This window comes from Anas platyrhynchos, chromosome 3 (genome assembly GCF_047663525.1).
Source record: "Anas platyrhynchos isolate ZD024472 breed Pekin duck chromosome 3, IASCAAS_PekinDuck_T2T, whole genome shotgun sequence".
NCBI lineage: Eukaryota > Metazoa > Chordata > Aves > Anseriformes > Anatidae > Anas > Anas platyrhynchos.
The window spans coordinates 11,679,781-11,706,830 of record NC_092589.1 but is presented as its reverse complement, the minus strand read 5'-3'; the positions used below and the strand labels follow the sequence as shown (position 1 = coordinate 11,706,830).

Sequence of the window (27,050 nt, the reverse complement as noted above, 5' to 3'; positions counted from 1 at the left end):
ACAGAAGGCCAGGTCAGGCAAGCAGTAGTAACACCTGCAAGGCAACTCTAGGTGGTCTACCAGCAAGCAAGCATTACCTGCTCTCACACCTTTTTCTGACAGATGTTTTGACAGTCCTTGAACAAAGCTGAAGCAGGGCCAAACAGCTCTCATTCCCTCAAAAAGGAAGCGCTTCTAATTTGTGCACAGTAAAGGAGAGGTGTTGTAATGTGCACCACTCAGATTACAGAAATTAAGAAGCGCAGCGTAAATGAGACACGTATCACTAAGTAAAACCCATGCCTTGGCTACACCAGCCAACACAATGATAAACCCTGGATTACCTTGCTTGAAGTCTCTCATTAAAATAAAAGTTTAGAATTGCTTTGCCACAATCCCAGTAACAGTGAAGCTGCCATCGCAGAAAGGCCACCTCTGGCACAAACCATCATTTCCTCCCCCCTCACATCTAAGCCCAGTCCCTCTCATCCTCCCCTCGGGCAACTGTGTGGCTCCCAGTACAAGGGAACACAGTAAGAATGCTTTCTTCTGCTGTGGGTGTAAGGAGATGCCTTGTCCTTGAGACTAGAAGGTCTGGGCTTCTCAAGCAACGCTTTTAAGCTAAAACTTGGTTAAAATGCTGCAGAAAAACTATTTAAAACGGTTCATCTGCAAACACTGCCTCACATGTGAGGGTCCACATCTGTGACTGGCATAATTCGACATAATGCTCCTTCAGTCAGCAACCAGAGGAGCAGAACTTACGGCTTCAAACTTAAGAGGCCTTTCTACCATAACCACCGAAGACAGCTGGAAAATTATATTTAGCTACAACCAGCCATTTAACCTGGCATTGTCATGAAAAATGTCTGTTTCCTTGGCTCATCCGTCATCAAAGCATAATAAACTTGTAATCAAAATGATATCACTTCTACTGTTGCTGCCAATCTTGCCTTAATGGATTTAATTTAGTAAAATTTGAAGAAAAAAAAAAAGTTTCCATGTGCCTGCTGCAGACAGCAATAGCAACAATGGCTTCATAGGGACTGTGGAAAAAACAACAATCAATTCCCCAGTGGCAAAGTGTTCTGCCAACTGGATGTTGCTAGGGCACTGCAGGGCTGGGGGGACTTATCTGCACAGGACAGAGCTGAACCTACCTGCCCTTTCAAGGAAATGGAGCCAAAAGAGTTAATCTTTCTTTTTTTCCCATTGGATTTTCTCTGCAATACATGCCACTGGCTGGAATCCAAGCCCAGGAGGGTTGTTTGCTGTAGTATCAGGAGGGTTTGTGGGGAGAGTTAGGAGGGTTAGGCCTCTGCACCTGTAGGTAACATTGCAACATCTCACTTTGTAACACTGATGAGATGGCAAACTGATATTTATTCCCCTTTGGCTATTTGCCTCCTTCAGAAATTTTGTTCTTTAATTTTCCCTTTCTTCCAATCACTCAGGATGATGGGCCCAAACTGAAGTTTTAGGCCTTTTCAACAAGCTTGACAAGTCCAATGGCTTCTTCTACTACATGAAAATAGCACCCACTACAAGAGAAAGCTTCATGAAGCTCTGCATTCAAGGCATGCGCTCCAGAGCTAAGATACAGAGTGACTTTGAAAGCTCTGGTAGCAAAACCTGTGCTGAAGTCACTGAGAACTCTGCTTGGGTCCTGATGGCAAGTGTGGTAAAATAGTATTTTCAGCACCTACAGACAGGTTTCTACCAGTGTTAGTCCTGGTGCCTCCATCACAGAGCAAAGCCAAGAATAGGAAAGATTGTAATAAATCAAATTTCACTCCAATGCGACCAAGAGTGGCTTCCTATTTAAATTAAACCAGGACTATGACACATGAACAAATAGCTTTAAGTTGCTCATGGGTACCTTTTGACTTGAAATAAGAAAGAGGTTATTATACCAACAACTTCAATACAGAAATACAACTCTGTAACAGCTTTCTTGGGGCCAACAAGCCTAACTAGCTTTAAGGATGTTGACAAGATTTTTATTTTTTTTTAACAATCTTAACAATTTTTTTAGCAGAGGACTTAATGTCATGTCCTATTATTCCTTTCATTTTTACACTGATGCTCCTCCTGCATTACTCAGAAGTGTTTTAGGAGGCAGCACAGGCATAGACACATTGTTTATGAAGAAAAACAGAAGGGAGGAACTGAGGCAGGGTTCAAAAAAAACACCTTTTTCCTCAGTGGATGTGTATAATAATCTGTTTTCCCTCTTAAAAAATAAAAAATGAAAAATGAAAAAAGAGCTAAAGACTTTGGCAACTAGTATTCATTCTCTACTGGATTTCTTCTGGGAGCTGAGCATTTTGCACTCACACTCTGAGGTGCAAACAGGGAATTCATCTTGGGACCCAGGCAGTGTAATATTATACCAATGGGTTGATTCAGGAGCAAAACCTTCAAAGAGACTCACACCGCTGAAATTCTGGAGAGAAAAAAGGAATGACCAATGTGCAAGTAACTACATGTGTCAATGGGCTGTGACTGAAGCTAAAGGACTTGACTTTGCATTCCTCCTAAATTCAGGGGGGAAACTGGGGCCGGAGGGGTGAATCACCAGAAGTTTTGTTCAAGGAATGTAAAACAGAACACAGAGTCTATTGCCCCCACTGGGATTTCACGACTACTTAATACTGGTTATTTCATTAGAGCCAAAGCAGAATCAAACCTCAGGTCTAAGGAAGCCCTTAAATAAGTCTTTACTAATGTCATATTATTTTAATGGTGTAAATCCACAGGAGTCAGTAGGGCTATCCAAGATTTACAGAGATAAACGTAAGCAAGATTCAACACTTAAAAGGTAAGTTTCTTAGACCTATGACGTGTTCATTTGCTAGTCTAAGCAGAGGCATAAAAATCATCAGTGAACAGATGCTAAGCAGAGAGTAACAGTGAGAATCAGATCTTGCCTCAAAAAGCTTCCCAAATTGATGTATAAAGAAAAGTACATGTTTGGGGCTACTGATCCGTGCTGGTGAAAACCAGCATCATTCCAGTACCGGAGGAACATCCACTTTTGCTGGCCAAGGCTGTAGCCCTTGATTATCTTTTCCTTCCTACAGGGAGGGACACAGCTCTAATCTGGATGGGGCACTGCACAGATGTGCTCACCTCAAACAACACCGTGCCAGCTAGGACTGATAGGCATGAACCAGGGAAGACAAGTCAACACATGCTTAGCCTTTCTGGTAAATCTGCATCACTTCATTCCCAAAGAAGAGCAAATCACCCTTTGGAGTCCACAGAGGAAGGCTTATTTCAGCAGCTGAGGTCCTTTTTTCCAGCCTGCAGTTGAGAAATGCTGCCTTTTTCCAGTCAATATTTGCAATATATCAGGATCCTGAGGGGAAGAATAAGGACCTGATCTGCTTCTTGCTTACGCCAGGATAAATTAGAAACAAACCCATCAGTGTTAACGGCCTTCTATGAGTATAAAACAGGTGTAAGTGAGAGAAGAAACAGGTCTATAAACTCAACTGAATTTAAAAATCAATGTATTATTTTTTCAATCATGCAAAGATTAGATTACATTACATATATACACACACATATACAGTTTTTAAAGCCTCTCCAAGAAATCAGAGAGAAACTAAGCAGGGCATATGGAAATTTAACTGTTTGCTCATAAAAAGCTGCTAAAATCTGCCAAAGTTAAAAGACACTGTGCAGTCTACTATACAGCCTTGTTAAAAAGAAATAAATTTAAAAAGCTGCATTTTTAACTTCGACTACCTGATGGGTGGAGCAGAAGCTTTAGTTGTCTTAGATAAGCAATATTTCTGTAGTATTAAATAAAGAGTTTGGTGGGAGTTGGATTTTTTTTTTCTTTTTTTGTCCCTGAACGTCAGGATCGGATTTCTACGGCTTTAAAAAAAAAAAAAAAAAAAAAAAAAAAAAAAAAAGCGCTTCTCGGCGCTGCCTCAGGACTGTTTGATGCTCCTTTGCTGCCACCAAGTGGAAAAGAATCATTACGGCTAAAATTTTCACGAGGAGCCAAAGCACATGTGCCAAAGGCCTCGGCTGGCTGCGCTTTCCTTTCCCGCTCTCCTCTCCCCATTTTTACCTCAGCCTCCCCCGGGCTGCCTGAGGGGAGGGAAGCGGCGCCCGCCGCCATCTTGGCCACGCTGCCGCCTCCGTCGAAGGCAACTGCGAGCACATGCTGGGGAAACAGGCACCGGTAAATATAAAAAGAGGAGCGGGGAGGAGCGGGGACGTAATAAGCACACGCTATCTCCACAAAACATCTCGAATGAAAGCCATAAGGAAGGGCCTGCTAAGCATACAATGTTTCCTCCCTAACAGTCCCTCACTTCGCATACTCACAGAATTGCTTTCCTCCGCTGGGTGACACACAGACGCTTTGTGGGTATAAAAGGCGTAAAGGGGAGTAAATCCTCATTTTTTCCTGCAGAGGAACCGAAGGATAGGGCGACACGCACCAGAAAGCAAACAGCGCCTCCCACCCGCACTGCCGTGAGGTAACGCCTGGCCGCCATTTTAGGTCCTGGGCTGGGGGCTGACTGACCATAACATGGCGGCGAGGGGGGCATCCCTCAGGGGGCCCTGCACTGGGGACAGGGCGTGTGGGGCACATGGAAATGGCCTCCCTCAAGCGCTGTGGTGATTGCTCAACTGGGAATTTGTTACACTAATAGAAAAAAAAAAAAAAAAGGGCTGGTTCTTTTTTTTCAGTGAACCATTTAATCTGCCTGTTGTGTTTGCCTGAACCATGCACGATACACCTATGTATTTAAACAAGATAGCTGATGGCAAAGCAGATACCACTGGGGATTATATTCCATGAAAGATAAAATCTGTCTATAGTATTACAACACTGATGAGTCAGCTTCTTTTTGTTGAGATAGGTGAAGAGGAGTAAGGAAGAAACTTGTTTTATTGCTTTATGTACAGATGGGTAGTTTGTGTCTAGGACTGCAGCCCCTGATGGAGGGGCCTAGTGGAGAGAGCTCAGAGACATTTCTGTGCAGGTGCTACAAAGGAATCAAAGTGTATGTTGGTTTCAAGGGATATATACACTGTTCACCTTTCCTTTTAATTTAAACTAATTTAACATACTATAAGATGTTTTCTCTGTTTTAATAGATCTTGTTTTTGTTGCAATTACCGTCATTTAGGTAATACCACACAGATGTGCCCAAGGAACCCAAACTTGTGAGAAGTCCTGAAGAATTTCTGGCAGTATTTCTTGCATTCAAAGCTAAGAGACAGGAGAGACACCCAGTTGAATTATGTTGAAAGCAGACATAGGAAAAGCAGATGAAAGACTGAAAAAGAGATGAAATGGCCTTTAATCACAAAGGTAATTAAACAAAAGGATTTGCACGCTGTTGTGGTGTAATCAAACTGAAAAATATCTGCCTCTTTAATGTATACAAATAAGCTAACCTACTAAAAGTCTCAGATTCACTAAAAGTGGAAAAATGGCCAACTTCTAAGCTTATGGTTATCTGGTTCATTTTCCAGATGTCTTCCAAAACCTAAATTTTAAGATGCATTCTTCAGTTACGTCACAAAGAAATGCTCAGATAGCTTTAGAACATGGGGCCCACAGATGTGTTAACACACACAGTGCCAGCAAAGACACTCCAGTTAACACCAGCTGAGAATCAGCTCTTTTTTGTTTTATGTTGGTTGGTCTTCAGCTTAGATGCTTGAATAGAGGAAATCATTGCTAATCTTTGCCAGCTGAACTAGTAGCCACTGAGGTTTCTGAGGCCAGCAGTCTATCCAGTACAGGCCTTGTCTTAAATGACTTTGAACCTCAAATTCTTTTTGGACAGAGATGAATTTACCACTGTGCATTAACTTAAGGCTTGGCTAAGTTATATTTTGGCTTTTTGCTCACAGACTGAAAGTTCCATGAGGTCAGAAGACTACAGTTCAGAAGTCACTGTAGCTAATGGCAAAATCTAGCCTCTTTGCCTTTTGAAAACCTGTGCAAACAAGTCTGAGGGCAAAATCTGGTCCTTACTTTTTATCTGCTAGTACAACCTCACCTGGATAGCAGGAGGCAAAAAGAAAAACTTTTTCCAAGCTTGTTGTATTCTTGTTAAGCTTTTAAGTGGGTCAAATCACAATCTGGGCAGTTTGTCCTGGTTTCAGGAAGAAAAAAGAAAAATCACCGTAAGGAATCTAGAAATCGCTATAAGGAATCTAGAAATATTCACCTATGCCCAGAAATGACTCATCTGCCAAAATTCCTTTGTGTAATCCTGTATTTAAGGGATGAGGTTGATTTCTTAGTCTTTAGTGACCTCAGTGTCTTGTAAAAGAGTGCCTGTAAAAAATGAAAAGCACCACCACCAAAAAAAAATAAATTAAATGGACCAGAGTTCAGTCTCCATTTTACCAGCTCAAACCTGGATTGGCTTCAGAGTCTTTTTTAAAAAAGTCTTTTTTTTTTTTAATCTTTTTTTTTTTTTTTTTTTAAAAAAGTCTAACAACAGTAAAGTTTCTTTTTGTTATTTTTCAAGTTGTGACAGAATACTCATGTTTCAGATTTTTAATACATTTATCATAGTTAAACTTTGAAAAGAAGTACACTTTCACTGGAGTTATATCTTAGGAAGGTGACGTGTGAATGAATTTCATTTAGTTAAATTGATACGAACTCCAGTGTGATCTTAATGTAAATTAAACAGATGCATAGGAAAGCATCATTTGTCTACATTATTTCTTTTTGAAATCTGAATAAAGCTACATTAACACAGTGCTGTTGCAGAGTTGTTCAAGATCTGCAGTTCTGCAAATACAGGATGTTACAGAGCCCTGTCATTATCTGAGATAAATTGGAATTTAACTGTAGAGCCCATATTCTTCTCAAAGCTGTTTGTGGCCTCAAAACTGTGCTGGGGGCTCATTAATGCCAATGACCATGGGAAAGCTGGAACACATGCAAATTTCGAGCCAATTTCTACTGTGTCATTTTCTGAGGTTTCTCTAGAGCTCTAATCTGGATAGATTTTCACTGGGATAACTTTTCTCTTTAACCTCCTGACAATTTTATTTTATTTTTTTACCTCAAGGAAATAAAGTTACAGCCTGGAGAAAAACACAGAAGTTTTAGCTAACATTGGCAATGCAACCTATACTTAAATAACCACGTTTTTGAGCACAACTGTAAGAGTAACTGTTCAACCTTTCCAGGAAAAAAAAATGAAAAAAAGAAAAAAAAAAGGCACACAAAACAGCCATGACACAGACCAAACAATACAAATAACTTAAAGCTGGCTAAATTATATAAGACTGGAAACAGGTCATTATAATACAGAGTTGAGGCACTCTGTGTAAGTAGGAGTGGTAAGCCCTCTACATAATAAAAGACAAACAAAGCTTAACAAACTCTGTCTCTTCATCAAGGAAGCAGCCTTTAACTAACAGACAAACTTCACTGGAAATCAGAGACTTAAAATCAGCTAGATTTTAGTGCTGTTTTTGCTATACAATACATATAGACATGCATACCTTCATAAAACCAAATTCAGTTCTTTTTTGCTGGAGTTTTACTGCTCTGGCTCTAACTAAATCGAGTTGAGGTGACTTAAAGGAATAGAGCCTATGATGTTACACCCAATCACCAACAGTAGCATTTCATTAATAATACACACTTTTGATTCTGATACACGCTGAGAGACCTGTTTGCCATTCAGGAGATGCGTAACATGCAGGTGGATGTGTACTGTGTACATACACAGACACAGCACCTCGTGAGATTTACTGCCTTGAGGAAATGTTCTCTCCATGGAAACATTGCACGAGAAAACATGTTTGGTCTTGTGTGCGAGTTGGGGAGTAGGTTTGTTAGCCCAGGGCAACAAATTTAAAAGATTGTTTATGCTGTCCAGCTTAATGACGTTTGTTACTAGGCATCTCTCCTTCTCACCTTTTAATAATAGGGACAGTAACTTTGTGCCTTCAAACAACAATAAATTTGTTCCCACAAGGCCAAAACCACTGAAATGATGAAGAAAAAATAAACATTCTAGAAGACAGAAGAAAATAAAATCTGAAACATCTTCATGAAAACGATCATTCATATCAAATGAGAGGATATCAAATACTACTGCTTTCCAGGCAAGTTTACTTGTTCAACTCAGCAACTGCTTATTTACTTTAACAGACTGTGCTGGTAAAACACTGCTAAAATTTGCCCTTAGAGTTGCTCCTTTAACAGAGTTCATTTGCAAGCCCAGCTAGACTCTATTTCTTTTTCTGCCTATTCTGAATCATTGTTGTGCAAGATGTTTCACGAATTTCATGTGATCCTTACCTTGGAAGTGATTTTGTTGATGTACCCTACAGATAGCCACTCTAGGTACCTTAGAAATCAAGATTGTCTTGGTGTAAATCTGGAACAGAGTGAGACCCATTTTCTATAACTTAATATAGGCTTTAAATTCCTCCATGGAATGTGTCCACACTAGACAGAGAAGAAGCCTCTTGGCAATACTGAATTATCATACTGAATTGCTTCCATCCATTTGCTGGGACTGCCAAATTGAAATGATGCATTTCAAGGCAACCCTACACTGAAAAGTAAAAGATAGCCTCTTAAATGTTCCATTTATAAAGCTTTTTATTCACAGTCAAATTTAGTATCCCCTCTGAAATATATCACTTTACAAAATTGATACCTTGCCATTACAAGATTTCCACGCCATATTCACTCAGCTTAGTAGTAAAAACAAGCCTTCTCTCTTTTCCCTTTGGTACAGCTGATGAAAACTGAGCCATTCAAGGTCTGCTTCTTAGATCACCAGCACTAAGTATTCCATAGGTCTGTAATTTTCTCCTAAAGGGAAGGTTAAAAGTCAGCAAAAAGGCAAGTTATTAGGTCTATCAGTAAAATATTACGAACAAATCATATTGGAAAGCAGAAGTGGAAAAAAAGACAAACACAAATGCTGAGGATGGTAAGAGTGATCTGCAAGACAAAAGCATTCATATAGATACTCTGGAACTCAATGCGAGGTATTATCACTCAAAGCAAACAAGCAAAAAGAAAAATGATGGTGTCACACTGCAGAACCTTAATGCATTTTTTCCTAATACGTGACAGCTAATTCTAAAATGACAAATCACATTATTTACTTTATATATTCTTTCCTTTAAATTGCTGTAGCCTAACTTTTTTTTTTTTTAATCACTGCCAATTAAACTTTTAAGAAATGTACATGTGCAGTTTTTTTTTTTTTAACAATTGCCCCTTTTCAGATCTGTACATTATGACAAAGGCATAACCTGTCCACATTTGGGCTGCAACCAATTTAAATTATTTTGTCTCTAAATTGGAAAGTATCTTTGGCTTTAAGTTTGCCAGACTTACTTTGCTGAAGAAGCAGAACATCTCTGCAAAGTCTCATGGTCACTTCTCCAATGATATTCTGATTTGGATATCACTAAAATGTTCAGCTGAAGTTAATTTTTCTTCCAACTTCCAATTTACATAAACATGGTGTGCTGTTGTTCCCTTACACCTCAGCTCTCTAAAGCAGCTGGTCAGCAGCTGACAGAAACCTTCATCCAGGTGAACCACAACTCTTCTGGGATTGCAGAACCAAATCCTCATCAACCCCCGGCCCATGATATTTACTATGAAAACCAAGATTTTTCTTTACATTTGTAATGGTCCCAGCCCCACAGTTTAAAGAATAGAATTTGGTCTCCCTCTTAATTCCAAGGAAATTCTTAATCCTGAAGAATTCAGAAAGTTATACTTAAGAATTTAGTTTATTTGTGTAGTTAAGTTTCCAAGGTAATTTGATCCTTCTTCAGCTTTTATCATTCCAGATAACTACGTTCTGAGGAGATTTCCAATGAAACTGTAACATTAATACTTTTTGACAAGGCTTTATGCTAGTATTGATTTTTACGACCAGGAGAAATTAGGATGACATAAAACATTCGCTCTTGAGGATGTAGTTCTCCAATAATAAAAATACTGAAGGAATAGAAATGAACACCAGTGATATGTTGACTTCCCAATTCATGACAAACGTTTATAACAATGGGAATTAAATTTCTAGTAAGATTCCTCGTTTGTTTGTAGTCGCCGTAAGCTGTTTTACTGTCTTCGAGGAAGATCAAGAGCTATTTTCTTGGAACAGATCTGCAGCAACTTCACATGGCTGGGGATAGTTTCTACAGTCTAACTTCTGTTTAGTTCTGGTAAAAATCTCTTTACATGGCTGTGACAGTTGATGACTTGGAGTTTTCTCCCTGCAATATTTTTCTGAGAAGCACAGGTGTGGGGGAGAGGGGAAAGGCTCTCTCATTAGCCACTTAAAGATGCAAATAAGAAGATAATTAGGCTGAAAAAAAAACACTTTGAGTAGTGGGCCAGCCACCTACTATGAAGTCCCAAGCCATAGATTTGATAACTGAATAATTTACTTTTCATGTCCAACTGCAGCAGTTCAGTGAAGCCACACTTATTCAAGGACCAAAGTTCTTTAATGTCAGTGGAAATTCTCCCACTGACTTCAAAGCAGATTAAATCAATTACCATCTAATGACCTCCAAATTAGGTCATGCACACAGCTTCCATGGAAGCCCCCAAGTGCTGTTTATTTAAATGCAGTTATTTAATGCTAACACTAGTGTGGCTTAAAATCTTGAGTTGCATTTTCATTTTTCTAGGTTTCCTTTGGTAAGCTTAGAAAATTCCCCAAGTGACCTTCTATCAAATTCTAGTCATAGCTGCTAACTTCTCTTAGCAATATCATCGCTTTATTGTGGCAAAGACTAGAAAGCAAGAAAAGTCCAAAGACCAGCAGCTAACATATTAAATGCACATATCAAAACACAGATGTAACTTTAAAAAGTAAATACTATTTAAACTTTTAACTTGAAACTCGAACATAAACCCATCTAAGTTTGACATCATTGATCAGCCTCTGGTTAGTCCAACTACGTACAGATCTGTAACGTAAATTAAGATTTTTACCTATTTTTCTCATTGCATTGGTTAAAAACATTCTCAGAAGCAGCAGTTTTAAGCTTTAATGTACTTGCAGTAGCAAAACCAAGATAGAGCAGGGAGGTGTCACGTGTACCTTAATGCTCTCTTTAAATACCTTAAGTTCATTAATACTTAGTACCAGTAACTTATAATAGCAATGCTGTACATTTGCATTAACCAGTGCAGAATTGGCATTTCTGCACCATATTCCGCACATAAAGCAACGGGACTAGAAATCTCCCAGATATTTTCCTAGATTTTCAGGCCTTTTCAGACCCATTCTACAAACTAAGGCTCACATCCGTTCATGCACACAGACTCTGTTTTGTCATTTCATATTTGAGATGTGTAAAATTAAATGCATATCCTGAAGTTCAGATGTTCCTAGGATCATTTCAGTGATAGATAAAAATACTTGGCATTCATGCTCGTGTATTTCAAGCCTCTTTCTACTAAGGCCAAGAGTCAGTAACAGGACCATGGTGATGCTCCTCCGTTTGCAGGGGTTGTTTTCTTTGCATTGGAAATGCCACAAACACAGGCTTTGTCACCAGAATATCCATACAAGCCTAAAGCATTTACAGAGCTGCATTTGTCACATGTATATAAACTGGCTTATCACAAATGCCAGCTACCTGTATAATAATTAATTATACCAGACAGATTGCTACCTCAGTAACTCTTAGCTAATATCCTTGCATTATTCTTATTTAAACATTTAACAATGAAAGCTGTGTACTTCACTGGACACTGAATTATGATCCTTTTCAGAAATTAACCTTTTAAAAGAATAACTGTAATTGAGAAGCTTAAGAGGAAAATCATGTAATGGAAACGTCCTTCAGTCCCTTTTAATTAACAGCATTGTGCATAAATACATACTGATCTACCTGTTTCCTCAAGACAGCGTGCCAAAGTAGAAGACACCATCTCCCAGAAAAATCTCTGTATTATAGTGCTTGTGGCTTGTGCCACTTTATACCACTTCTGTTTTATTACTAATTAGTTCATAGGAAATCTGTCCTCTAAATTAGAAAAAGAAAAACAAAAAACATTAACTGTGTTTGAGATTGACATTTTGAAACTCATGCTTTGCATATGAAAGTATCTACACCCACACAAGTTCAGAATTCTGATTATATTCTACAGCCACCATTTGCAGCAGTAAGTTCAAAAGGGTTGCAGAACAGGACAGATTTCCAAATAAATTGCCCAAACCTATCTGAACACACCAAGAGAAGAGCTGCTTTACATGAGTATTGCTGTCTTTGTTGAGAACACACTTGGAGTCTTTCACATTTTTAGCTTTAATCACAACAGAAGACTCATGAGTCTAACAGCGCTCTTATTTTGCATAACTCTGACATTAACCTGTAGAAACCAAACAGTCTCAATTTTAGCTTTCAGCTGGCAAACCTTTACGGGGCTTTGACACGTATATGCACAAGTAGTCCCGTAGATTAGAAGGTTGCAGTTAGGTGCCTGCGTGAGCATCTATATAAGCAAATTCTCTTTAGATTGCTTTAACCAGATTGAAGGAAGTGCTATTTATTCAAAGATTTTATTACAAACAAAAACATGTAAATTCATATTAGTCACTGAAAAAGTTTCTACAACACACAATTGAGTTTATTAAACTTGATAATCTTTTAAATATTTATTATCAGATATTCAATGACAAGAGAACCTTCATTTTAGCACCTCATTCAAATTAGTCCTGATTCTGCATTGCACGATGCAGTACGACTCTAAGGACCACAGTCATCAATTGTAAATCATCCAGCTTGCAGTACTATAGGTGTACTGGATTTATCTGAGGGAAACAAATAGTTTGCAAGGCAGAAGAGTAGTTTGAACTGTACCAGAGAATGCTTTCCCCACTGAAGATCTGAGAAATAGCAATGAATGACCACACTCCTACCACCTCACAGCACATTTCTCTGTGTCAGCAGTGAGAGATGAGCGCTGCAGACAAAATTCCAATCAAGTTCCTGCCTGTGCTATTTCCTAATAGCTGTCCCCTGGCTGCTCCTTTGTTCAGCCCCTACAAAGAACCTTCTTGGGTTATGTTTTTTTTTTTTCTATTGACTGACACAGGGGCTTAGCATGGAATTCAGACTCTTTGCTTATAGCCCTTGAAGATCAGTTTCCTCAGAGGCAACAGAAGTAAAGGAATATGGCACAAATTCAAGTCCAGAAGCTGAAAAGGAAACAGTTTAACACAGTGAATAAACCTTACATACACTATGAATGCAGCATTTCACACAATTGACAGTGGGAAAGTAAACTTTTTTTTAATTAACATAAACACCACAAACTGGACAGCATCATTTGAGACTAGTTTTAATATTCAGGAAATTAAATACATATAAAAAGTGTCAATCATTCAGCAGTAAAAAAAGATAATTCTTAAGTATTATAACAAAACAGCATCCTGGCTTGCATAAGAAACAGTGTGACCAGCAGGGCTAGGGAGGTGATCGTCCCCCTGTACTTGGCTCTGGTGAGGCCACACCTCAAGTACTGCGTTCAGTTTTGGGCCCCTCGCTACAAGGACATCGAGGTGCTTGAGCGGGTCCAGAGAAGGGCGACGAAGCTGGTGAGGGGGCTGGAGAACAAGTCCTACGAGGAGCAGCTGAAGGAGCTGGGCTTGTTCAGCCTGGAGAAGAGGAGGCTCAGGGGCGACCTTATCGCTCTCTACAGATACCTCAAAGGAGGCTGTAGCAAGGTGGGGGTTGGCCTGTTCTCCCATGTGACTGGTGACAGGACGAGGGGGAATGGGCTTAAGTTGCGCCAGGGGAGTTTTAGGTTGGATGTTAGGAAGAACTTCTTTACCGAAAGGGTTGTTAGACACTGGAACAGGCTGCCCAGGGAAGTGGTGGAGTCACCATCCCTGGAAGTCTTTAAAAGACGTTTAGATGTAGAGCTTAGGGGTATGGTTTAGTGGGGACTGTTAGCGTTAGGTCAGAGGTTGGACTCGATGATGTTGAGGTCTCTTCCAACCTAGAAATTCTGTGATTCTGTGTGAAAACAACACTTGTATCCATTACCAGCAAGTTTATGTCAGGTCATCATCATTTGAATAATGAAATGTTACTTCTCTAGCATCAAATGGCACGTTTGATACATCAGATGTACATATAATGTGATTACTTCAGTGATAACTTCTAGACAAAATACAATCCGGATAATTATTATTTATTTATTTTTTTAAAGTATAACTTCATCAAAATGTTGCTATATAGCACTTCTGTTAAACTCATATAGCTTACAAACCACATTTCAGTAATTCTAGGAGTCTCTGATTATATAAGGATTTATTATATTATAAAAAATTAGTCCATCTTTCTCTTTTTTCCTTTAGCAGGAGTTTTGGAGGTACGTTCATTTTCAGGGCTTGGTTCCCACAGTGCATTTCTTACAAATCTGGAAGCTGCTCCTTTATCAAGTTTAGATGCCTTTTTCTTGTCTGCTATTTCTTTGACCTTGTTCATATATGTTCTTATTCTCTCCTAGAAAAAAAAAAAAACAACACACATTTCACACCATTCTTTCAAGATTGCTGCTAAAGTAAAATCAATGAGTAGAAGCACTCCACATGGCATACTTCTGTGACCGTAATACACAGAAAAAAATCACATCTTCTAAACATATATCAGACTCTTTGCAAACTTCAGGCTTCCCTTTTAGCTGATTTTCCATCACAGATATCTACTGTACGAATATTTGCCTGACACCCATCACCAAGTGAACATGAAATACTACAATTTTACAGTGAGACAACAGAATTTTATTTATCTTGCAAAGTTAAAACACAAGATACTGAACGTGATTAGGAATTTGGCCCATGATTTCCAGCTGTACCAGAGGTTTCTTTCATGACCATAAATAACTAAAAAGTCTGTTTCCACTGTCATTCCATAAAGCGAGGGAATACTTTCCTTTCTTGTCATCCTTAGTCTATCATAACAATTTAGTGTCTGCGCTTTTTTAAACAAAGCATGGCTCCAATTCAGCCACGTCCCAATTTAATAATCTATGTATCAAGTCATCCTCAGCCAGTTCCGTGATCGATAAACAAAGGTACTCTGAGGGTGTAATTAAAACTCTTTAAGACAGGAATCACCCTCTGAAGTGCCTGCTTCTCTCCACTAAGTAGAGGGGACATTTACACTGATTCTGTAAAATACATAACTTGGCTGACAGGTTTCACATTTAGATGTTTAGTCCAATTATGGCCTTGAACTTGAGGGCCTTTAGGTATTACTGAACAAACAATAAACAACAGTAATATGTGTGTAAAGCACATCCAATTCATGTGTCAGGTAAAGTAATATGCAAGTGTGGATTAATAGAAGGATACTGATAACTAAACACATGCTGATAACCCACACAGCCATTGATAGCCTTTTTAATCAGGAACGTAAGTTACAAAATCTACACTACAAAACTGATTTTCAGTCCTTCAGTGACCCATACAAGCAAATGATTTGTCAAAAAGTTGGACACTCTTTCTGTACCAAAAACCTAGCTTTAATGAAGACAGCCTTACAGAGCCTGAAATCATGACAGACTGCAGTATTTCTTTGGTGACTGATATGGCGAATGAGAACAGGTGGCAAGCCTACGTGTATCGGCATGGGAAGAAGGAGCTGACAGATGTCAAAGTGGCAAAAGAAATGAACTCTGATAGCTTGAATGTGAGCTTTATTAATATCGTTTGAATTCCAGCGTACTCTCTGTATATACAGAAGGAGCAATTCTAAAAGCAAAACAATCATGACAGAACAGTCTTTTTTTACTCCCTTTCCACACAAATAAGAACATTACAATGCTCTTGAAAGGAAGGAAAGCACATTCATTCACCTTCATACTTGTAAAAGGAAAAGAAACCTGGATAAGAATCTAGCCTATGATAATTCACTCATTCTTCAAGTTAAAATGACTGGCAATTGTGAAGTAAAATACCAGCATAAAATATCCACAGCAGAAGAGTTACAATTTATTTTTAGTATAGCTAAATTAACGCAATATTCAGACGCTATATAATATAGGAGGAACAAGAAACTGATTGAAAGCTCATGAAATATTAACTGATCCATTTTTTAATATGATATGGTCTAGACTACTGAAAATCTCACAAAATTAAAAATAGAAGTATTGCTATTCAGCCTTCCACATTTTTCAGTCCTATCTTCCATTGCCCAGGTTACGTAAGGATTACATTTAATCTAAGTATATGACAATTGCCCAGATTTAATGTTTTCATTTATACAGGAATTAAAATGTGTAGCTGTAAGTTTTGATTTCTATTTTTTTTTCTTCACGCTAAATGATTTGATTTTTTTTTTTTAAGTCAGCAGAATTTCCAAGATACCAGGGTTTCTATACTGTAGTCATGCATCTAAATGGAATATAGAGACAAACCTAAAAGATTTATTATAGGTTGTAAATATGTCACTAATGCAGAGTTACTGGACAATACACATACAACTGGTGCCAAAAAAGCTTTTAGCTTTGTTGCTGAACTAGATTCTTTACTGCTGAGAAAATGAATTAATGGAGGACTTGGAAGGGGGGGGCTCTTTCCCGTCTCTGCTAGTAAATCAACCACACTATACTTTCAGAGTCACACAAAAGCAAGAAAAGGCAGCCTCAGAGATTAACATGATTCCAAGTATTTATAAGAAAAAAATGCCATATTGGAAGTGATAAATTATTATCAGACATGTAACATTTTTCCATTTAACAGATACAAGTGAAAAGCTATTCTGTTCAGAATTCAATTCTCAAAACAAAGGTGGGGAACAAATAAGATGATGACACTGTTCATCTTGTTCTTATTTCAGCAGGCTCTACAGCAATGCTTTAAACTGTATTGTTGGGAACTGAAAATATGACTTCCTTAATTTAGAGAACCCAGCAGGGCATATGAACAGGCAATGATGTAACACTATGTAGCATGTGTGCACTATTATGGCAACATACCAATTTTAAACATAGATTTTAAATATACATTTATTTCTGTGTGAGTTAACTGTCCTGGGAAAGTAAAGTATGGCAACGCATGCATCGTAAGAATCTTACCAGTTCTTGTTTCACTGGATGTTCCTTTGGATTGATTCCCTGAGTAGCCAAGTATACTACAAGAAGAAAACACATTTTTTTGAAATGGAAGGCTGTGATGACCAAGGGCCCAATCAATTGGTTATATAGGGAAGTGTAGTTTCCACATAAAACTATTAACCTTAGTGTTAACTGTATGGTTAAGTATCTGATGCACTACGGTCATGAAATATTGCAGTTTAAAAATGCATATATATATAATAATATATATAATAAATAAATAAAAATACATAGCGTGGTTAAACCTTGTCCTTTCAAGAAGGACTGAAAAGGTTGCCAATAACAGGAAAAAAAGGCACAAAGATCTTCATGCATGTACAAAGTCAGCCTTTGTAATTAGCAATTTTTGATTTGGAGTTTCAACATCATTTACCCCAAGAATGGCAGTAATTTGGGTCCTCAGGGTAATTACTAGTTTCTAATTATTTGGCTGTGAAATATGGTTATTTAATGTTTGCAGCTGTCTAGAAATGTTCAAATGGTGATCGTTTGAACTATTTCCTATCATATACTTACCCCAAAACATTGAATTTAATGTGTATGCTGAAACCAAATCCAGCTTTGCTTGCTCAAGAGGCTCTAACTAGAATGAAAAAAAAAATTACACATTAAACAAGATGTGCACAGATTTTAGTAATATTCCCATTTTATAATTGTATAGGAATGCATTCATATACACTGAATGAGCACTTCAAAAAAAAAAAAAAACCAAACAAACACAAGTTCACTAAGAACATATCCAAGCCTACTTTCCTGCCATCACAGAACCATTCCCTCCTCTTCAAGTATTCACACCATTTTTCCAGTTCGATATTAAATGCCACAATCCCAGATAGCCAGAAGCACAAAATCGATTAGCACATAGCTCAGACTATTGTTCCCATAGTCAGGGAAAGTCCCTATTTTTTCCACAGAAACTTAATTCAAAATAGTTTCTGCTACCACTGGAATTAAAAATAACCTCTTAAGATTGCTGAAGCTCAAATGCAAGTATGAACATTAACACTACACATGTTAGACTGTGTTCAATGCATGCTGGAATACTTAGGGCTGCACAGCAAAGGAAGAATAAAGGTAATGAGTTGTGTTTTTTTTTTTTCCCCATCCAACTGTCAAAGTCAATTTACTGTTTTAGTCCTATAGGATTTCCAGAAACTCTGATAAGATCATTGTACAGCTCACTAGTTCCAACATGGATACTGTCAAAAGATTGGTGTTGTCAAGACCATTTTCTTCATTTATTTATGTTAGAATAAATATATATCCTCAGAGAATAAAGAAGTTCCCTCACATGTTAGCTTTTTCTTGCCTTAAAAAAAAAAAAAAAAAAAAAAAAAAAAAAGGAAGTTACATGTTAGATCTTAAATGTTAAAAGGCAGGCTTGTATGAGGTCTTCAAGCAGTACCTTCCTCTACCTTTGTATCCTGATGAAACAACACAAATTTTTCAGACTTGTGCTTATAACACAGCTAGAGATAGCTCAGTTTTTCAAGCATCAGATTCTGCAAGTCTGAACTTCTGGAATCAGAAGATCAATTCTCAATGTTGCCAAATCATCTTTGCATCCTTCTGTATTAACCAAGTTCCACAAAGTTTGTAGCAAAAAGGTCTCAGTCAACTGTTAGTGAGCTCTCCAGTCCAGAAGACTAGCATGCGCTTTCAGGAAGGTCAGGAATAAGGTGGAATGCCCTTCACCTAAACGATTTGCTGGTAGGATCATCACTTTTTACCTTAGAAGAACATATATTTCATTGCTTCATTTGTAACACCCTCTGGGTACCTTAGCAATGTGAGTTTCAAACATTACGGTAAGAAGTGTCATATTTGTTATTTGTCTGTACAATGGCTAGCCAAACAGACCCTTTTATTCAGTTCAGGTTCCAAACTACTCCCGTTTTAATAACAGAAAGGCTGTCAAAAGGAAGATGATTTACCTTGTAGAGAAGCTCACTTCTAGGAACAGACATCATTGTCTTCAGCATCTCATCTACAGAACTAAGAGATTTTTCAAATGTTGTAAGATAATCATGAATTTCAGTGGGGTATTCTTCTGCGTTAATATCATCTTCTGACGTTTCCATCTGGAAAAAAGAAACAAAACTAATAATCCTCCCTACAGACTCAAAAAGACTCTTAAAATACAAAGTGTTAACATTTATACATTAAACATTACAAAAAACATCTTCTGAAGAGTTCTAGCAAGTAACATCAGTGCTGACACAGTTAAAGGTCCTGTGGTTTCAGGGATCTCTCTCAACCAATGTGCAGAACTGCATGAAGGAGCATTACAAATGACGTGACTGGAATACCTGTTCTTGTACCAGCCCTAAACCAGTTTTTAACTTTTATGGTCTGTGACAGAAATTATTTGCTTGCGTAAAAAAAGTGCTCCATAAATCACGGTACATAGAGAGCTGCACCAAGCAACAGGCAGAGCACTAAGAAAGCAGCGACAGGGCTTCAACCCATCTTAGGAACAGACATTACTTCAGCCTCAGAGCAGTTATCCAGCACCAGTTATGTCAGGGTCAGTTACATCTTCCAATCCTAAATTTAGGATTTGGTCCAAGAAACTCTTCTTGGAGACCCTGTTTTTGGAATTCTCGATGGGGTATTATAATCTGCGATATAACTCTACCAGTAAATGATGCTGAGCTCATTTTGAGTTCAGAATACGCTGCAAATCTTGAGGACATATCTATGCAAAGCAACTGTGAGATCAGCAAGGATGTGAAAAATCCCAGAGCTTTCCATTTTTGATCCCAGCATTCATGGTAACATGGCATGGCTACTGCCAAGCCATCTGGCTGCTGGCTTACGATCAAGATCTTTAATTCCTCTCTAATCATAAATCACTTATTATCTTGGGGAGTTGATGTTACTTAAAGCTGTGTTATTTTCTACAGCTTCTACTGATTGAGCAATGATTTTTTAAAAAATGTTATAAGGAAAGAAATGAAATATATCATTTTCCTGCCCATTTGCTGGGCTGCATCAAGAACAGCGTGAGCACCTGGAACACTGTAGCCCCTTCTACGTGGGGTCAGTGTGATAATCTCACTGCCAGCTGCTGAGTACAGGGGGCGGGAGCATCAGTTGGAGAAACTGCACTTTGCAAGTTTGATCTATGAACACCAAGCCATACAGCCTATGCAAACAGCAAGGAAACAGCAAACAGCTGTCACATCGCTGGAGTTTGTTTTAAAGATTTGATCTTTCCCTTTTCCTGGCAGGAGCTTGGTTTGTGTGAGAGAGGTTTCTTTTTATTTATGTTGTCTGCTGGAGGTCAAGCAGGACAAAGATTGGGAGGAAAAACAGCGTGGAGCTATTTTACTCAGGCTTGCCTACAACTTGTTTTTAACCACAGCAGCGCGATGCCAAGCATATGATCAGCCAGTTAACGAGCCCAGTTCCATTGCTGTTATTTGCACGGTTTAGAATTATAATCCTACTCTGCTGCATGACTTTGCATCCTGGTCAGAGTTTGTATAGTGTTACAATTTGTTGAAGGTCCCCTCGCTACCCCAGCACTTAACTCACTCCATCTAAATACCATTTCAGCCACCTGCAGCATATCTGAGCAAGAAAGCTGAGTTGAACTGACAAGATACTGTCACAGAAAGGCAAGATACCAATACACTTATTTCTGCCCTTTATCATAATATTGTTTGCATTTCATTCTGTCCTGGCTACCTGCACCCTTCTTATGCTGACTGAGCGAGTCCACTGTCTCTGTTGCTGTGTTGTAGTCTTAAAACACAGCACAAAAAACATGCAAAGCTACAGAAGGAACTAGACTCTCCCAGCTGCTGATACAGTTAAGCCTGGTTAGAAGCTATCTGTCAGCACACAGTTACTATACTTACGCACACAGGGACAGAGGTGTAATCCGATACAACAATATACGGGGCTTTGCCATTCTCTCCGATCCCTTATCTACTATGGTCTAAATTTTATAGACATGCATGAAAACACTGACAAATTCCAACTTTTCTCTCTCCCTTTATCAGGCCATCCAGCACCAGCAACTACAGAAAAAAAAACAGCAAACTCCTACAGCAGGAGCATGTCACCAAAACTAGTCCCAGCTTTTTTACCACAGCTATGTGGACAAACAGGCACTGTAACATACACAACATTCTTCTTAGTATCCCAAGCTAGATGTAAAGAATGAGGCAGAAAAACTACAGGAAGTTAGAAGGAAAAAACAGATGCAGCCCAAAATACATTTTTCTCTGATTGCTGCCTCATGAATCAGAAAGAACTGCCCTGGTAACGTGATGTATTTTAGTGGCATTTAATTAGCAAAGAAAGGGAAAAACTGCTTCAGCCTTCCATGGAACAAGGCTGCATGTTACCATGAAGCCTACCACGCACAGGCTGAGTCTGCTCCTGCTGCCCTGGGAGAAGGAAGAGTTTGTTGGACTTGTGTTTTCTGTTCATTTCAACGGGAACTAGAGCAAGTTCCTCCTGCTGTGTAAGGATTCCTCTCTTTTCATTAGACTATTGTTTCAGCATTACTAATCTCTAAGCAGGATACATTGCAGCGTTGGCACATGCCAACAATACAGCAGCAGTCAACAGCCTAAAATAGTTTTGAGAGGATTAAATCAACAAGAACAAACTTTACACTGCATCAGAAAACAAGGACACCGGAAAGTGTTTCTGCCAAAATCAACACACAGACTGCACAGTCACACCTGCTGAATGACAAAGCCAAAGATGCAAGGAACTAAGACCTATCAGTGGCTCTGTAAACATGCGTAAAGGCTACGCTGCCCTCGATAGCTATGTTTCAGTGATTAAACCACAAACAAGATTTCCTCAAAGCTCTACAAGTGTTTCCCTATGCATTTCAAGGAAGCAGAATTTAATTCTGTTCCTGAAGTGGATGTTTACTGCACAGGATTTCTTTGTTGGATTTCAACTGTGTTTTATTTGCCACAGAGATCCGACCTCAAAAATTAGACATAGTGCAAATATTAAGATAAGTGAAGATAATGAAAATATTTGCTGAATAAACATTTGAATAATGGGGAAAACTCGGGGAAATATGGATAAGAAAGTATTTTCATTATCAAGTAATAACATAATGCAGAACGCATAAATGCAGTTGTGTGATGATAGTACTTTATAAGATCTTTAATTTTGAGAACAGAAAGGAAAGTTCACAACCCATAAGCATAAAATAGAAAAGGTCTACCTTGATTAAGGACACTGAGGCAAACCAGAAGTGATTAAAAACGTGGCATGACTTCATAACATCTAGCCAAAACACCTCTCCCTTTTAACCCTGAGCTCAAAAACTCTCATGTGGTTTATGGGGGAAAAAAGGCTAGAAGAAATACTGTACTTGAGGAAGAAAATAAATTTAAATCACAAAAGTAACAAGTTTTCTCATGAAAAGGGTTTAATTGTATTTAAGTCTGATTAAGAAGTGCCAGAAAATGAGTTTTCACAGGTGGTAATTCTCATTTATTCACCAACATGACTACATTTATGTGAACTACTTAGAAAGCAAGGAACATCTTGTTTTCTCTCCCGTTAACACAGTATAAACAGTGAGGAATACACTCAGCGTTCAGAAGGGGGAGGGATGGAAACACTGGAAAAGAAATACATAAAAGAAACATTAAAAGGGGAAAGCAAGAGAGATGTCATCTTCTGCAGACTATATAAAAATGACTAAATGCAGTTTGCTGCAGTGCTAACATGGCTATTGATCTAAGATCTAACTGCATTAAATTCTGCATTAAGGAATTTTAAACTAAAAAAGCAGATGACTACACACAAAGCAATTAGCAAAATTGTCTATGTCCATATTTATCTGCCAGGAGAAGGAAAAAAAAACTCTGCAAACTCCTCCTTTCAAGAAAAGCACAACCATGGCTGGCACACAAAGGTAAGAAAAGGAAAAAGTAGAACTGTGGATAATTTGCAGGTGGCTTTTATGAATATTCTCTGAATTTATGTGGTGCTTAAGCACAAGCCTTGGAAATCAACTGCCAGCTGGCTTAAAAAAAAAAAAAAAAAAACACACATTCCCTCCTGCCCACCCCAAAACCAAAATCGTATCTCTCATACTGAAAGATATAAACCCTAATTAGGCCCTGGGTACACCTGTGAGAAATTTCACTGAAGATGCATGGTGAAGGTAACAGAAGCTACAGGCATAGATCGAGGTGGTAACAGGAATCCACAAAAGATAGAATTAAAATATGCTTTTAGTGTCACGCACATGGTTTTCACCTGGAATTAAAAATGCATGTTCAGGATAAAAATTATGTCTGAAATAGTTTCTAACAAGCAAACAAAAAACAGAAGTAATTCAGCATCCTTTGCATTTACTACTGCATCTCAACACTTCATGTTAACTCGTGTTTTTTTAAGCACTAGAAGGCCTTATCTTCATATTGAGCTCCAATCTTTTTTTTTTTTTTTTTTGATCATTCAGCTAACAAAAATCAGATGAGACTTTCTTCCTTTTCATTAATATCTGCAGGCTACATGAAGAAAACCAAAAGAAACCCAAACCCTTTTGATCCGGGTAGCTAAAATGCTTTCAAACTTAAATGCACTAGCAACATCAGTACAATCAACCATCTCCACCAGCTCTCAGGAGAATGAGTGTCCTCCCTCTCTGGAGTTCCGACTCACAACCTGCAGCAAATGCAGGTGATATGTGAGCACAGCAGAGTCTGTCCCTTCTGCTCTAACCTGAGTTCCCTGCCACAGCTGTAGGACCAAGCACTTGGAACACAGAACAAGCATTTCAATTTAAATCTACCAGAGATGACAACAAGGTTCTTTGATTACAAACTTCTTTGGGGCAAAGAAACCCATTTTATTTTGGACAGAGATACCCATTCTATTTGCAAAGTTGTAAGTACAATAGGCTCTGATCTGTGACAGAGACTCCTCAGCATTATTGCAGCGTAACAACTCCTTAGTTACCTGCTAGTCATCACCGTGTCCACAGATCTGTTTTGCCACTGATGCCTTCAAGCCAGCTTGGGGCAGCTGGAGAGTGCATTTAGTACAAGTAGTCAGAGCACTCTTGAAACGCCAACTCACAGTCTTGTTTGCAAGAAAGATTTCCATTGCAAAAGCAATTAAGCCTACCATGAAATACCAAGTATGCACCAACAGGCTTATCTTGATCCCCTTAAAAATATCCCAACTTGAGCTCTCCAACATGTCCCTTGCACTACAGTACAAACGGGCAACAACCAAGCAATCATTTTCAACCCCACCTCCAAAGCCAGGCTCCAGTCAACGTCCCAATGTGCACAAAAAAAAAAAACCTGCTAAACAGCTCACAGCCATCAGGCTCTTGCTGAAAGCACTGAGATCCAATTTCTTCAGCCTCAGAGGGTCCAATAAGTTTGTTTTGCTCTGTCTTAAAAGACTATTCCTTTCCTCAAAATTTTGATAATGTTGCAAGTGAACCTTAACGCTTCAGCCCATGGGGGATATGATGTGAGAAATGGGGAATCTCATCTTGGCCCTTACTCACTTCAGCCCCTTATATACGCAGAAAGCAGCTTTGATATAAACCTTCAACTTGATCTGTATGATTCCCAAAACATTTTTATTCTCTGTGGAGTGTCATCAGCTGTCCTGGATTCCACGAGGCCGATGACACGGTCATTTCCTCTGCTGGACAAATGCAGCATATACTGGCTCTTGCTCAGCTCGAACCTGTCAGTACTCCCATCAGCAAGTACGAGGATAAAGACAGCTTTCTTTAGGCATGTCCAGAACACTTCCTAGTGAGAGGTTTTCCAAAGAGCTCTCACACTCCAGACTATTTTAGCACTGCCCAATTCAGGACTGGGACTTTAACGTGATGTTAAATTTGAATGTCTAAAGTGGTCTCTAAAAAATACTTCTGGCCACACTGATCCTCTCAAGAACTTCTACAGCAAAATGCTGTCCCCTTGCATAGTCTGAACCACTCTGACAATTTATCTGTAACCCAATTTGTTTGTGACAGCAGTCAATACTTCTGTCCAACCAAAATTCTCCGAAAATAACCAGCGTCCAGTCCGCAGCTGACATACGCTCCAACCCATTGGGTTTAGTGCTGCTACCAAAATTTGCTGCCACTTGTTTCCTCTAGACACTAACTAATAACTAATAAACTGACAAAAAGGAGAACAACCCCTATCAGCAAAGAAAAGGGATATGCAGAATATCACTGAAGTGAGTGAATAATACAGAAAACTAACCTGGGGACATGGAGTTTTCACAAGGAGAGAATTAAATCAGAAATCTTTGTAGGACGGAGAAGAGATGCGCGCTGGCCTGACACAGGAAGAAAGTGCATGGCAGTCACGATAGCCTGACACAGGAGGGAGAATAGAGAACTGGGAGAATAGAGGATATAGGGAAAAAGGAACCCAGCAAAACAATTTTCCAGCAGAGAAAAATTGAGCTTATACAAGTGAGTGAGAAGAACACTGCCTGTGTGAAGAGGTAACTAAATGCGGTGTGCAGCCCAAGGCCCAGCAGGATGACCCACAGCAGGCCTGCACCAAGAATGGAGAACAGCAAATGGAGTGGGCAAAGGAAGCTCAGACAAACGTAGTAGAATCTACAACCTCAAAGCTTTCCTAGTCCGTTACCACATCCCTTTGGCATCAGTTCTGAAGTTAACAATACGAAGCCTCGCTCTCATTCTTACCCTCAGTCACCTTTATTTCTTCTTTCTGTGCTGCCTTCTCCAGCTCTGGTTCTGCAGCCTGCAAACGTGGTGACCAGCACTATTCCAGCAGCCTGCTTTATTTGGAGGACTTCCTGCTTTTCTCTGCTCAGCACTGCATCCCATACATATCCCACAATTTCCTACTGATGTTATTAAAAACAAAGAAACAAACCTTTGCTAAACGCCGGCGTTTTATATAAAAACCCGATCATCTGCGCGCACGTGAAGAACCAACTAGAAATCTGCCTGTCAAAACGGGCTGTGGGATTTCTGCAAATTACCCAAACGCCGGCAGCGCAATTTTAACGTTATTTAGCCTCGAAACGCCCTCACGGACCCCGCGAAGCCCCCCTCAGGGCCGTCCCCTCAGGGCCGCCCAACGGCCGCGCCGCGCGCCAGGCCCGGAGCGGGAAGGGGGGGGGAAGGAGGGGGTCTCCCCGGCGGGGCTGCCGCTCTTACCTCCGCGCGCGGCTCCGTCGCGCGGCTCTGACGTCACTCCGGGGCCGTTGGGCGCGAGGGGCGGCCGTTGGCGCCCCGCCTGTGAGGGAGCGGGGCGGGGCGGGGCGGGGCGGGGCGGGGCGGGGCGGCCCTCAGGGGGCTCCTGCAGAAAACGTGAGCATCTTGTTAATTGTTTGGGTTGCTGCTCCGTGCTCTGATGAGGCTGGTGTGAGCCCAAACCAGTCTTTCCCCTAATGTTGGAAGCGTATCGAAAGCTCTTCAGGCGTTGTACTTGTACAAGTCTTGTCACCGCCTTGTCCTCGTGGAGATTTAGAGGTTTTAAGTTTGCGGTTTCTACCAAAATGTCTGAAAGTGCAGCTTTTTCAGATATAACGTTACTTATGAAAGTAGCAAACACAGGGATGCTTTAAGAACCTTCTGATTTTATGGGGGATGCGCACAGATAGTGGAAACACTGGGGTGAGGAGGGGTAGCCCTACTGCCTGCACATCCCTCACCAGAAGAGTATAACCCATCTCACTGAATTTCATAACCGTTTCTTAAAAAACACAGCCTAATGCCTTTATCTTGTCCAGTTTTCCAAGTACAACTACAGAACTGTGCACTCTGTGTAAAAGTAAATTGAAGAGGGATTCAGTTTATAAGGCTTAGAAATGCAATAAAATAAATGTGAACAAAACAAAACAAACAAACAAACAAAAAAAACAGCAAGACCTGAACTCCTAAAAATAAAAAGTTTGCACTTCCAGACTGCCAAGGTGTCTACAAGAACCACAG

At 39.4% G+C, this 27,050-nt stretch overlaps 1 protein-coding gene and 2 long non-coding RNA genes across 11 annotated transcripts in view; 1 reads left to right on the top strand and 2 right to left on the bottom strand.

Annotated features, from left to right (window-relative positions):
* LOC106018859 (uncharacterized) overlaps window positions 1-10,444 on the bottom strand; it is a 618,314-nt gene extending 607,870 nt beyond the window's left edge. Inside the window, exons 1-4 of the long non-coding RNA XR_011807997.1 lie at window positions 9,347-10,444; window positions 8,655-8,812; window positions 6,018-6,113; window positions 4,324-5,285 (exon numbers count right to left, since the gene is read on the bottom strand). This is a non-coding gene — a long non-coding RNA (uncharacterized lncRNA). The remainder of the gene's footprint in view (window positions 1-4,323; window positions 5,286-6,017; window positions 6,114-8,654; window positions 8,813-9,346) is intronic.
* LOC140002087 (uncharacterized) lies at window positions 3,928-5,343 on the top strand. Its single transcript, XR_011807998.1, has 2 exons — window positions 3,928-4,177; window positions 5,136-5,343. It is a non-coding gene; the product is annotated as an uncharacterized lncRNA (long non-coding RNA).
* Window positions 10,445-13,308: 2,864 nt separating the features above from the next.
* Window positions 13,309-26,395, bottom strand: C1D (C1D nuclear receptor corepressor). Of its 9 annotated transcripts, none has more exons than XM_027453389.3 (6): window positions 26,274-26,388; window positions 25,794-25,957; window positions 19,042-19,188; window positions 17,624-17,690; window positions 17,069-17,124; window positions 13,309-14,493 (listed from the first exon to the last, which is right to left on the bottom strand). In XM_027453389.3, exons 3-6 carry the CDS (start codon window positions 19,186-19,188, stop codon window positions 14,317-14,319), a joined length of 447 nt encoding a protein of 148 aa, XP_027309190.1. In that variant the 5' UTR covers window positions 25,794-25,957; window positions 26,274-26,388; the 3' UTR covers window positions 13,309-14,316. The 9 variants fall into 9 exon arrangements, with proteins under 9 accessions (XP_027309190.1, XP_027309192.1, XP_071891407.1 ...); XM_027453391.3 differs by having other exon boundaries at window positions 25,804-25,957; XM_072035306.1 differs by having other exon boundaries at window positions 25,794-25,954; window positions 26,274-26,339.
* Between the last annotated feature and the right edge of the window lie 655 nt (window positions 26,396-27,050).